This window comes from Molossus molossus, unplaced genomic scaffold (assembly GCF_014108415.1).
Source record: "Molossus molossus isolate mMolMol1 unplaced genomic scaffold, mMolMol1.p scaffold_m16_p_3, whole genome shotgun sequence".
NCBI classification, from domain to species: Eukaryota; Metazoa; Chordata; class Mammalia; order Chiroptera; family Molossidae; genus Molossus; species Molossus molossus.
Window position 1 is genome coordinate 106,062,842 of NW_023425366.1, and position 13,317 is coordinate 106,076,158.

A 13,317-nucleotide genomic window follows, 5' to 3' on the forward strand; every position below is an offset into this window, starting at 1 on the left:
ACCTGATTAAAATGGTTTAATATCTTTGTTTCTTTTTTACTATCTCAAAGGTGGTTGTTTGATGACTGTGTCAGTGTTGAAATAAAGGCAGTTAACTCAGATATAAAACGGAAGGAACATAATAGTTTTCCTGGATAGTTATATATTAAATGTATTCTTTCATGAAGGTCTCTTAGGCCTTTTTAACCTGTGTGTATAGGTTTAAAAATCCTGTGTTTAGTGGTGTTGACTATTACAGAAATATTTTAGAGATATCTTTGTGTCAATTTGTTGTTTTTCCCCAAAGTTATTATAAATTTAGTACATTAATATTGACTATTATAGTTTAGTGGGGGTTTTGGTTGGAAACTACACGATTTTTATAATCCTCATGTAGGTATCAAATACTGTGAATGAGAATACTTTCAGAAGTGACCATCAATACATGAACTTTCATAAGCTGAAGGTGACTTGATGTTTAGTTTTAAAAGATTGATTGTCTAAAGCCCAAGTGCTAAATTACAGAAAGTTATTCTCATGGCAGGTTATTCCAATGCTGTTAATACTGTTACGGTTCTAAGTTCTGGAGTATTTCATGATTGTAAAGATTCTGAGCTTCAGCCATTTAGTGATGTTGGGCTCATAGGAAGCTGGTGGAACAGAAATAGAGGATGGCAAATTCCATTTCCTGTCACAATAGTACTTTAGAATTTTTTAGGCAAGATCATTTTTGTGTATTGTACTAACTAAAGATACCCTTATTATTCAGCCTCTGAGAACTAGAATATTAAGCGACTACTGCCAAGGCAGGCAGTTAATTTTCAGTTGAAACTGCATGCAATAGAAAATACTTTTTTGCTCTGGAAGCATGTGAATTTTTTTAAAAAGCTGCTTGTTTTCCCCATTTGCAGGTTCTGTACAGAGTAATGAGATGTGTGACGGCTGCAAATCAAGTGTTTTTTTCTGAGGCTGTGTTGACAGCTGCTAATGAGTGTGTTGGTGTTTTGCTCGGCAGCTTGGATCCTAGCATGACTATACATTGTGAAATGGTCATTACATATGGATTAGATCAACTGGAGAATTGCCAGACTTGTGGTACAGATTATATCATCTCAGTCTTGAATTTACTCACATTGGTATGTGAATTCTTTTTTGTTTTTTAAAATGTTGGTTTATTCAGGTCTTTAAATTTAAATTGATATGGGAGAAATTAAAGCCTTGGTTGTTTTGGAGCTTTTTTGAGCACATTATTTATATACTATAGTTTGCTTTTGCCCTAGTATCTATTTACTTTTAGTGTTTGATGGCTTAACTCAGTGTAGATATACTCTTTTTTTTTTTAAATCATCCTTCACACGAGACTAATACTCCTGATAATACTGTTAAGAGAAGATACTAATAGCTATTTTGAAAGTCACTGTTATGTTTTTTTCTCATATGAAACTTCTTTTATAGTTTTAATTCTTAAGCATAAATATTCCCCCTCAACCTTTTATTATGACATTTTAAAGCATATTTTAAAAAGAGAATAGTATAATGAATCTCTGCATACTTACTACTACTCAGTTTCTGTCATTAGAAACACATGGCCCATCTGGTTTCATCTAAGTCTTTGACTCCCCCTCCTCCTTGCTGTCTCTCCGTCCCCAATTGTGTTATTTTAAAGTAAATTCTAGATGATACTCTGCTGATCTTGTCTACCAGAGTTACACTTCCCTTTACCAACGTAAAAAAAAAAATGCCTGTGTTTAAGTTTAAACTTAAAGTATAGCATACATAGCCCTGGCTGGTGTTAAGTATCGTTGGTTAAGTATCGTCCTATGTTTGATTTCCAGACAGGGTACAAGCCTGGGTTGTGGGCTCCATCCCCAGTAGGAGGTGTGCAGGAGGCAGATAATGGATGTTCCTCTCTCATTGATGTTTCTTTCTCTCTCTCTCTCTTTTTTCCCCCCCGCCTCTCCCTCCCTTACCTCCTCCCTCTTCCTTTCTCTCTCTTTAAAGTCAATTTAAATTTTTTTTTTTAAGTAAAGCATATCTTTTTTTTTTTAATTAATGAACTATTTTTCAGAGCAGATTTTGGTTTACTGAAAAATTGAGCAGAAAGTACAGGGTTCTCATGTACCCTCTTCCCTCAGTAGTTTTTCCTGTTATTAACATCTTGCTTCAGTGTGACATATTATTAACTATATTTCATAGTTTACTTTAAGGTTCACTCTCTGTACATTCTTAGATTTTTGACAAGTGTTTATGCCATATAGTACCATTACAACATCACACAGAATACTTTCACTGCTCTAAAAATCCCGTGTGCTGATACTTTTGCTGTCTCCATAGTTTTGTTTTTACCAGAGTGTCATAATTGTAATCATACAGTATGTAGCCTTTTTAGATTGGCTCCTTACACTTGGCAGTATGCATTTAAGGTTCCTCAATGTCATTTGGTGACTTAATAGCTCATTTCTTTTTATTTTGTATTCTTAGATTGTTGAACAGATAAATACAAAACTGCCATCATCATTTGTAGAAAAACTGTTTATACCATCATCTAAACTACTGTTTTTGCGTTATCATAAAGAAAAAGAAGTAAGTGATGTGTTCATAATTACACTTAATAGCTTAGGTCATTAAAGAGTTTGACTTATATTGTTTATAGGCTACATAAATGAAATTATAAGTATTTGATTTAGAGTGTAGTGATTGTAATGACTGTTTTAACTTGGTATTTATAGATTATAATACTATATACCTTGATGAATGAGCACCAGATAATTCTTTTCAAATTTTCATTATTTGTTTTTATTAAATTTGTTCAGAGCTACTGTGTATGTTATACATAAAACTTCATTATTAGTTTCTCAACTGATTGTGTCTGAACCATGATAGACTTTCCAAGTAGATATAGTGAAACCAATCTTAATAAACTGCTTTTTGTATGTGTTTTGACACTATTTTTTTTAATGTCCTTTTAAGAAATTTTATATGGCCAGTTTTAGTTTAGAGTCTCCTTTCTTTGTAATAAAAATTTATAGATTTAAAAAGCTCACTGATGATGTGTTGGTTCCCCAAAGTTTGCATTTTTAGAAATTAAGATCTTTAGTGTTCTGTAGTACAGTGAATTTATCCATCTTAAATTGATTTGCGTCATCACCATATATAGATAGTAATTTCTTTTCTATATAATTGTGGAGAATTTGTTTTCCATTGAATTATTACTTTCCCGAACTCTCTTTTTAAGGTTGTTGCTGCAGCCCATGCTGTTTATCAAGCAGTGCTCAGCTTGAAGAATATTCCTGTTTTGGAGACTGCCTATAAATTAATTTTGGGAGAAATGACTTGTGCCCTAAACAACCTACTACATAGTCTACAACTTCCTGATGCCTGTTCTGAAATAAAGCATGAGGCTTTTAAGAATCATGTATTCAATGTAGACAATGCAAAATTTGTAGTTATATTTGACCTCAGTGCCCTGACTACAATTGGGAATGCCAAAAACTCACTGATTGGGGTGAGTCTTTACTTGTAATCACTGTTTTATCCACATGGAAGCCTCTTCTCATTGCATATTTATCTGTTTCGTTTACTGTCATGTCAGTGCATCTATCTACAGGATCCCTGTAGAACAAATGGCCATATGTAGGACATGCCTGAATAATTTAAATTGATGGGAATATTTTCTTGCCATTATGTTTAGCTTTCTCTCCTTCCTTTCCTTCACAACTCCTTGATAAATTTTTAATATATTTGTTTAATTTTTAGAAAATCTTTTTTATGAATTTGTCCTATTTACTTTAACATTCTTATAAATAATTTGTTGACATTTTTCACAGCTCAAATTTGTCTAGTTCTTGTAATGTGCACCCCCTTCTTTTCCTGGCTTTTTTCTCCTCTTTACTAAAATTTGTGCTTACATATGGTCTTATTTTTTGACTGCCCACTTTTCTAGGAACATTCATATATGATTTCTTTGGAGAAAGAATAACAGTTTCTTTAAATAATTTGAAGTGACTCTGTTTTTAATTTATAATTATTGCTACCATTTGTACATTTCTCCTAGTGGACCTTGCAGAGTTGAAAAACATTATTTCTAATAAAGAGTAATGGCATGTAACTGTGAGATTACACTTTCTAAGAGAGAATGGAGAGAAAAATCAAGATGTGATGTTTATACTTGCATGCTGTCTATGTGGTTAGATCGGATTGCCTTGTGTCTATTCCTCTATAGCTGTTCCTTCCCTCACTGCTAGCTATGGCTTATGTTGGAAGGCTGCAGTAGACTCTTAAATTCTGTTGGAACATAGCCACTCATCTGTTTTGTCTATGGCTGTTTTTTTTTACTGCACTGGCAGCGTTGAGAAGTTGGACATTTCAACAGAGGTGTCATGGCCCACCAAGTCTAAGATATTTACTCTCTTGTCCTCACAAAAGGTGTTTGCTAGCCCCTTGTTCAGTGTACTAGATTGTTTCCAAATATAAATGTCATTTTAATTTTATAAAATGCATAGACATACTTACTTTGAAGGATAAACTCTTGGTATACTCATACACGTATTGGAGGACCCAAACACTTACTTCCTTTTGTACATCATCAGATGTGGGCGCTGTCTCCAACTGTCTTTGCACTCCTGAGTAAGAATCTGATGATTGTGCACAGTGACCTGGCTGTTCACTTCCCTGCCATTCAGTATGCAGTGCTTTACACTTTGTATTCTCATTGTACCAGGTACTGTATTTACAAATATTTCTTAAACATATTTTTTAAATTTTTATAGGGCTAGATGGGCTCTTTAAAGTACAGATTTAAAAAAATATTTGTGTTGATTTAACTTTAGCTTTATAAGAATATCAGAGTTGAAAAGATGATCCGAAACTTTGTCTTCCAGGCACGATCACTTTATATCTAGTAGTCTTAGTTCATCTTCCCCGTCCTTGTTTGATGGAGCCGTGATTAGTACTGTAACTACAGCTACAAAAAAACATTTCTCAATTATATTAAATCTCCTGGGAATATTGCTTAAGAAAGATAATCTTAACCAGGACACAAGGTAACTCAGTAATATTTTATGTTAACACTTCTTAACTTTTATTAATTTGACTTCATGATTTGAGAATAAGAAATGAAGATTATTGAGTTGGGGTAGAGCAACTTCTTCATTATGAAACACTTTAAAATTTGTTTTTTATTGTTTAATCTAGGGTTTTTTATTCTTTTTAAAAAGAATTATATGAACGCCCCCTCATTGTTTTATAGAAGTATATATTTTTATAGATTTTTTTAAAGCATACAATTTTATTTGTTTGTAATGTAAAATCTCTGTATATTTTGTGTTTCAGGAAACTATTAATGACTTGGGCTTTGGAAGTGGCTGTTTTAATGAAGAAGTCTGAAACATATGCACCTTTATTCTCTCTTCCATCTTTCCATAAATTTTGCAAAGGCCTTTTAGCCAACAGTAAGTTTCTGTGATTCTTTTGAGAGTTTGTTAATACTTAAAAAAGGGATCATTGGTAATGGGAGAAAGATAGTCACTTGAGTACTTTCATGCCCTGAAATGTATAATCCCCATTTTAACAAGAGATGCATAATCCGTTATATTTTATTTCATTCTTCATATGTCAAAAATAAGTAGTTTTAAACGATCGTCACATTTGAAAGCTTATGTGAATGTTACGTGTTTCATGTACTTTTAAAATTTTCCTCAGAAAAAGGTTTGGGTGAAGACTAGTCACTTTAAGTGGATTTTGTTGAATCTATCATTTCCCCAAATGTTAGTGCCAATGAGAATTCCAGGCAGGAGCAGAGGCTACTTCATAGTAGGTGCTCACTGTTCGTTGAATGTCATAAAATTATGGCATACTGGTATATAAATTCTTTTGGCAAACTGAAAATAACTATCCTTTAATTTTTAATAGCTCTTGTTGAAGATGTGAATATCTGTCTGCAAGCATGCAGCAGCCTACATGCATTGTCCTCTTCCTTGCCAGATGATCTTTTACAGAGGTATGGACTAAGGATTCAATCTTTTTTTTAAAATATGTTTTTATTGACTTTTAGAGAGAGAGGAAGACAAAGGGAGAGAGAGAGAAACATCGATTGGCTGCCTCCTGCACACCCCCTACTGAAGATTAAGCCCGCAATCTGGGCATGTGCCCTGACTGGGAATCAGACCCGTGACCCTTTGGTCCATGGGCCGATCCTTAACCACTGAGCCACACCAGCTGGGCTAATGATCTTATCTTTTGACCCTACCTCTAATAACGGGATAATTGCCACACCTGTTTTATTTGTTTCATTTGTGTGTTTTTTTCTTTTTTGTAGGTGTGTTGATGTTTGCCGTGTTCAACTAGTCCACAGTGGAACTCGTATTCGACAAGCATTTGGAAAGCTGTTGAAGTCAATTCCTTTAGATGTTGTCTTGAGGTATAACTATTGTGTTGGGGCAAAGACATTCCAATATCTTTTTGCTGCCTAGTCTAGTCTAGGAAAAGACAAATCATATATTAGTGAATTAATGTCACATCTTGTATGGTGCTTCTCAGTGATTGAAGAGAGAGAAGCTCACAGTAATGAGTATAGAATGATTCATATAATGCCAAAATGTGTTTCTTGATAGTTCAGTTATTTGAAAAACTAAACTGTGATCGTTTACTGTTTTAAGTTAATTTGGGAGCTCTAAGAACCTGCAATTTCAAAGTTGTAATAACATTCTGTCTGTTTTAAAGCCTCAATTTTATATTATTTCAAATTTAGTTAGCAGGAAAATGGCCCATTTTATGGTATGTACTAACATTTTAACTAAAACATTTTTCATGACAGTAACTTTATTTATTCTGTTTACAGCAATAACAATCACACCGAAATTCAAGAAATTTCTTTAGCATTGAGAAGTCACATGAGTAAAGCACCAAGTAACACATTCCACCCGCAAGATTTCTCTGATGTTATTAGTTATATTTTATATGGGAACTCTCATAGAATAGGGTAAGATATTTGACTCTTTAATTGGGAAAAGTACCATATATCTGAATATCTTCTCTCTACGCCTACTTTGGAGGAGAAAATATGTCAGGAGTGGTAGAGTAGAAAATAATATTCTTAAATGGGTTATTTTAGTTTTCAGTAGGAACCATTGCTTTGAAGATAGCATCTGAAGAAAGAAAAATAGCCTTTGAAATTGAGTAATGAATTGTGATTGATTGACATTTAACTGATTTGACCTTGTCATCAGTACTTGGGGGAGGGGTCTGGAGCATAGACATTCTGGAGGTGCTTAGTTGGAGTGAATGTTTTAGCCTGATTGTCCTGAGCCATTTATCCTAATAATCCATCTATACCATACCCCCATCCTGTTCTAACTGTAAGAGACCTCACAATGAGAGGGGTGGGTATAATGCTTCCCAAATTTACAGTTTTTTCCGTTTTGGAGGAAAAATTCTAGTTCCCTACTTCCATTCCCCTCACAGTTTTTTTATTATTAGAATGAAGTTGTCATTGTCTGTTAAATATGAAACTACTTTTCCTAGGAAGGACAATTGGTTAGAAAGATTGTTCTATAGCTGCCAGAGACTGGATAAGCGTGACCAATCAACGATTCCTCGCAATCTTCTAAAGACAGATGCCGTCCTTTGGCAGTGGGCTATTTGGGAAGCAGCACAGTTCACTGTTCTTTCTAAGCTGAGAACCCCGCTGGGCAGAGCTCAAGATACCTTCCAGACAATTGAAGGTAATCCACTCTAGTTCTTTTTCAAACATGGTGATGTAAATACTTTCAAGCCTTGTATTAAGAAATTTGTCTTTGTGTAAACAAAAATTCTTCCTTGAATACTTTATCAGATGTTCTTTTAGATATTTTTGTTAGAATAAGCCTTCATTGAATAAATGTGTTGACAACAACATGGTTATCTGTTTTTGTTTAAAAATTTAAGGGATTTGTATGGAGAAAACATTTTCCCCCCTAAAATGAAAAATCTTATGTTGAAAGAGAAACATTGATGTGAGAGAGACACATTGATTGGTTGCCTTCCACACGAACCTGACCAGGGCCAGGGATTGAACCCGCATCCCAGTTATGTGCCCTTGACCAGAATTGAACCTAAGACCCTACGGTTCGTGGGCCAATGCTGTAACTGCTGAGCCAAACCGGCCAGGGCAAGAATTTTGTTTTTAAATGATAACTTTACAGAGCAAACTTGATAAATGTGAATTTGTGAAATTATCTCTAAGTATTTCTACAATTTTTAAAGATTCCTTTTAAATTTGGAATGTTGTCTTTGCTTTTAGGTATCATTAGAAGTCTTGCGGCTCATACATTAAACCCCGATCAAGATGTTAGTCAGTGGACAACTGCAGACAATGATGAAGGCCACAGTAGCAACCAACTTAGACTTGTTCTTCTTCTGCAGTATCTGGAAAATCTAGAGAAGTTGATGTATAATGCATATGAGGGATGTGCTAATGCATTAACGTCCCCTCCCAAGGTTGGTTTCAGTGGGCTGAGTATTGCTCTATAGCAGTTTCATGGTCAAACCTGGTGGTGTGTGGAGAGCTGACATTAGACTTGAATATTTGTTGTATGTGTATTTGAGACATTCGAACCTATTATTTGAACCTACTTTCTCTTTATTCTAAAGGTCATTAGAACTTTTTTCTATACCAATCGCCAAACTTGTCAAGACTGGCTGACTCGGATCCGACTTTCCATCATGAGAGTTGGATTGTTGGCAGGCCAGCCTGCTGTGACAGTGAGACATGGCTTTGACTTACTTGCAGAAATGAAGACAAATCTATCTCAGGTAAAGTGGTGTGTTTGGAGTTAATTTTAAATCTCTTGATTAGAAAAACTTGGGCTTAATTCCTGTTTTATTTGTAGGTAAAATAAATGAAAACTTGTATTCATTTACAAAGCTTTTGATTGAATATTTTATAAAAGCAATAGCTTCCAAAGTCACCTATTCATATTTTGTACTTAGAACATGTCAAAATATGCATAACTTATACTTAAGATTGGAACATTAAAGGTTATTCTAAGAAGTTTGTCTATAGAAAAAATAACTTATAATTTATGATAGTTATGCACAGGGAAGTATATGTAAACTATAATGTATGCAGAAATATTATAATAATAATGTTGTAATGTTTGGGAAAAGTACTGGCTAATAAGTGGGATCCACAGATAGCAAATATGTGCTAATTAAGGTAATGTCAGGCAGTATTCAGAGACATGAAATTAATCTTTTAATTCATGTTTGTTTATATTTAATTTTGCTTTATATTTAATTCATGTGTTACTCTTACAGATGCTACAGTTTAAATATTAGGGAGCTTTCCCGACCCTGGTTGGGTCGTGCGGGAGGCAGCCACTCAATGTGTCCCTTTCATGTCGATGTTTCTCTCTCTCTCTCCCCCTCCCACTCTATCTGAACCAAAAATGGTAATTAAAAAAAAAAAAAAAATGTCTTCGGGTGAGGATAAAAAAATAAATAAATGTTAGGGAGCTTTTGATTTTGTAAAGACTAACATCTATGTGCTATTAAGGTTTTGTCGGTCACCTTTTATAGCTACATTATACATTTTAAGAATTCTAAGCTAAAAAATATAATGTAAAAATTATTGGTAGGTACATTTGACTTTAAATAGGCTTTGAGGTTAATTTTTCTGAGTGGCATTTTCAGGGAACTGAATTGGAAGTAACCATCATGATGGTGGTAGAAGCACTGTGTGAACTTCATTGTCCTGAAGCTATACAGGGAATTGCTGTCTGGTCATCTTCCATTGTTGGGAAAAATCTTCTCTGGATTAACTCAGTGGCCCAACAGGCTGATGGGAGGTAAGATGGAAGGAAGGAAATGGATGATAGAATTTCTTTGTTATTAGTTAAATGCTTAATCATTTGCATTATTGGCCAACACTGTAATTAAATGCTTAAACATCTTTGTTCAATTTGAGCAGTTGGAGCTTGCTATAAATCATTTTACTAGGACACATCTTCAGTCTGTTCTTTAGTAGCAAAACTTGGTTACCCTTGTTACTTATGAATTAATAGGAAATTTTTCTTAAGACAAGATCAACTAATTATTTGTTTTATAATACTTTTGAATTTGATCCTTAATTGATAACCTTTCACATCCGAGTCTGGTAAAATTACTGTTTATGGCTAGAGTAATTGCTCATTGGCCCTGTTCACTCAACATTCAGTCTCATTCAATTTCTCTAGGTAAATGAGCATGTACCATAATAGTTTGTGTACATTGATGTAAGTTTTATCAAATCTGTAAAATGTGGAAAAAAGAGAACTGCTCATAGTTCTATCTCTTAGTGGTAACTCTAGTTTTGGTGTATATGCTTTTCTGGTTCTCCTAATTTTCTCCCCTCTTTTCACAGAAATAACAGTGTTTCTGCTGGCCACATGGTTTTGCTTTTTCCACTGAGCAATATTTTAAAAATACTTTGCCATATTAAAAATTCTACAATGTGATTTTTAACATCACGGTTGTATTTATTTGTGAATATACCCAAATTTAACATCCCTATTGTTGGGCAATAAAGTTGTTTCTGAGTTTTTTTTTTTTCCTAATCTTAATGCACCATGGCACTTAGCTTTTTGCTCATAGTTGTGATTATCTTTGAATTCATTTATGCAAGCTGGTTTATTAGAAGAAGGGCTGGCTATAGATTGTAAGGCTTACGATACATACTACTATTGCTAAGTTACCCTACAGAAAAGATATTCCCATTTAAATCTCTAACAACAGAGCAATACTTTCTCTTCACCTTTGTAATTACTGATAGTCACCGAGAAACAAGAACCCTGCGACCATCATCAGTGAAAGTATTTGTTGTATTTTACATTGCTTTTTAAACAATTAATAGTATAACTTTTCTTGTGTATTATGTTTACCATTTGTGGTATTTTAAAACACAGATTAAGTCTTCATGGCCTCTTGTTTTTTCCCTTACTGATCTGTGAAATTGTAATATGCACCAAGATTGTTGATGCTGTTTAATTTCTTGATTTGTAATTTGTTTTTACAGTTTATGGTGTTTTTTTGATACTCAGAAGTTTTAAATTATCCTGCCATTAGATCTGTTACTGTATGGATTCTTTTTTCTCTTTTAATATCTTTTAAAATTGATTTTAGAGAGAGAGGAAAGGAGAGGGAGAGAGAGAGAAACATCGATGAAAGAGAACATCAAGCAGCTGTCTCCTGCACGACCCCACTGGGGATTGGCTGGTAGTCGAACTGGCGACCTCTTGGTCCATGGGTCAGTGCTCAACGAGTGAGCCACATTGGCCAGGCTGATTCTTTTGTCTCTTTTCTTTTCTTTTTTTTTAATCCTCACCTGAGGATTTTTACATTTATCTTCACATAGAGCTGGAGAAAGAGAGAAAGAGAGAGAGAGAGAAACATCGATGTGAGAGAGACACATCAAGTGGTTGCCACCCAAACTACCCCAACCAGGACCGGGGACAAACTGCAGCTGAGGATGTGCCCTTAGCGGGAACTGAACCCAGGACTCTGGTCCATGGGCCAAACTCTAACCGCTGAGCCAAACCTGCCAGGGCTGGATTCTTTTCTTATATTTATTCTTCTCCTTTGCTTTTGCACACATTGAGATCAGATTCTTACCCCAGTATTTTCTGTTGGTTTTAGTTATCTTTTTTTCAAATTTAACAGTGTGATTTATTTTTATTTGTTGAGGAAGATATCTAATTTTGTGCCTACCCAACCCCATGAAAAATAGTTAACTAATTATCTAGCTCAGTTTATTGAGTGATTTATTTTTTCCAGTTTTTATGGAATTGAGTATGTGGATAATTTAAAAATAAGACTGTCTCGATTTGCATTGAAGGTTTGAAAAGGCCTCTGTGGAGTACCAGGAGCATCTTTGTGCCATGACAGGTGTTGATTGCTGCATCTCTGGCTTTGACAAATCTGTCCTTACATTGGCCAATGCCGGGCGAAATAGCGCCAGCCCAAAACATTCTCTGAATGGTGAGCATTCAACATTTAAATAAAAAGTAGTAGGCAAATAATTGGTACTGATGATCTTACTATGCATTTTTAGATTTCTAAACTTTCTGAAATATAACTGCCCTGGATATATCTCTCTTTCTCTGTTTTATAAAATTCACTCAGGTGACTCCAGAAAAACTATGTTGTCCAAACCACCTGACTCTTCCCCTGAGGTTATAAATTATTTGGGAAATAAAGCATGTGAGTGCTACATTTCAATTGCTGATTGGGCTGCTGTACAGGAATGGCAGAATGCTATCCATGACTTGAAAAAGAGTACCAGCAGTACTTCTCTCAACCTGAAAGCTGATTTCAACTACATAAAGTAAGGATTTTCTTTTTCTGTTGTAAATTATGATACTTAACCCCATTAAGCAAATTCACAGTAACTTGAAAGGCTTCCTTTATGACAGAAGAATATTGAAATTGGTCATATCTACTATTGTAAGATAGTTATAATTCTAATACTACATTCTAAAAATGACTATAATGAAAATCCAACATTAGATGTGAGGAGGGCATTCATGCTGTGTGAAAACAGACTCATAATTGTTGAACAGTTATTTGGTATGATTCTCAGAGTGTATTCTAAAATAAAAATGAATATAGAGTAGTTCCCCCCTTATCCACAGGGGATATATTTTAAGACTCCCCAATGGATGCCTGAAACTGCATGCAGATAATACCAAACCCTTGACATACTGTTTTTCCTTTACAGACATAACCATCATAAAGATAAATTAGGCACAGGAAGAGATTACCAACAATAACTAATAATAAAATAGAACAGTTAATAATAATGTGCTGTAGTAAAAGTTATGTGATAACCAATCTGATAACCTATTGATAACTGAGATGGCTACTGAGTATACATGGGCAGGTAGTATATACAGTGTGAATATCTGGACAGAGGGATGAGTCTCATTCCAAGTGGGATGGTGTGAGATTTCATCATGCTGCTCAGAACAGTGCACAATTTAAAACTTGTGAATTGTTTATTTCTGGAATTTTCCATTTAACATTTTTGGACCACTGTGGACCATGGGTAATTGAAACCATGGAAAGTGAAACCGCGACTAAGGGAGGGACTACTATAAAGATAAATTTGTCACTGCTTTAGAAAGGGTCGCATTTGATGGCATTGTTTCTAAATTGTATTTGAACACAATAGATCCTCACATCATTGATAGGTTCTTGGAAACTGATTTTTAAGTGAAACAACATATAATGAAACTAATATTATTATAGGCTAGTTGATATAAACAAGAATTAAGTTCCTGCAGCATATTTCTTGTCACAAAAACATCAAACTTCTAAAGACCCAAA

At 34.5% G+C, this 13,317-nt stretch overlaps 1 protein-coding gene across 5 annotated transcripts in view; it reads left to right on the forward strand.

Annotated features, from left to right (window-relative positions):
• The window catches only part of SMG1 (SMG1 nonsense mediated mRNA decay associated PI3K related kinase), a 101,772-nt gene that overhangs the window by 37,542 nt on the left and 50,913 nt on the right, over positions 1-13,317 (forward strand). For all 5 annotated transcript variants that reach the window (XM_036278626.1, XM_036278628.1, XM_036278630.1 and 2 more), the window contains 15 exons: positions 891-1,115; positions 2,461-2,562; positions 3,215-3,484; positions 4,569-4,699; positions 4,860-5,021; positions 5,311-5,429; positions 5,890-5,977; positions 6,296-6,397; positions 6,818-6,958; positions 7,501-7,700; positions 8,258-8,454; positions 8,608-8,769; positions 9,649-9,803; positions 11,828-11,970; positions 12,115-12,316. In XM_036278626.1, the coding sequence (XP_036134519.1) occupies positions 891-1,115; positions 2,461-2,562; positions 3,215-3,484; positions 4,569-4,699; positions 4,860-5,021; positions 5,311-5,429; positions 5,890-5,977; positions 6,296-6,397; positions 6,818-6,958; positions 7,501-7,700; positions 8,258-8,454; positions 8,608-8,769; positions 9,649-9,803; positions 11,828-11,970; positions 12,115-12,316 (2,399 nt within the window). The remainder of the gene's footprint in view (positions 1-890; positions 1,116-2,460; positions 2,563-3,214; positions 3,485-4,568; positions 4,700-4,859; positions 5,022-5,310; positions 5,430-5,889; positions 5,978-6,295; positions 6,398-6,817; positions 6,959-7,500; positions 7,701-8,257; positions 8,455-8,607; positions 8,770-9,648; positions 9,804-11,827; positions 11,971-12,114; positions 12,317-13,317) is intronic.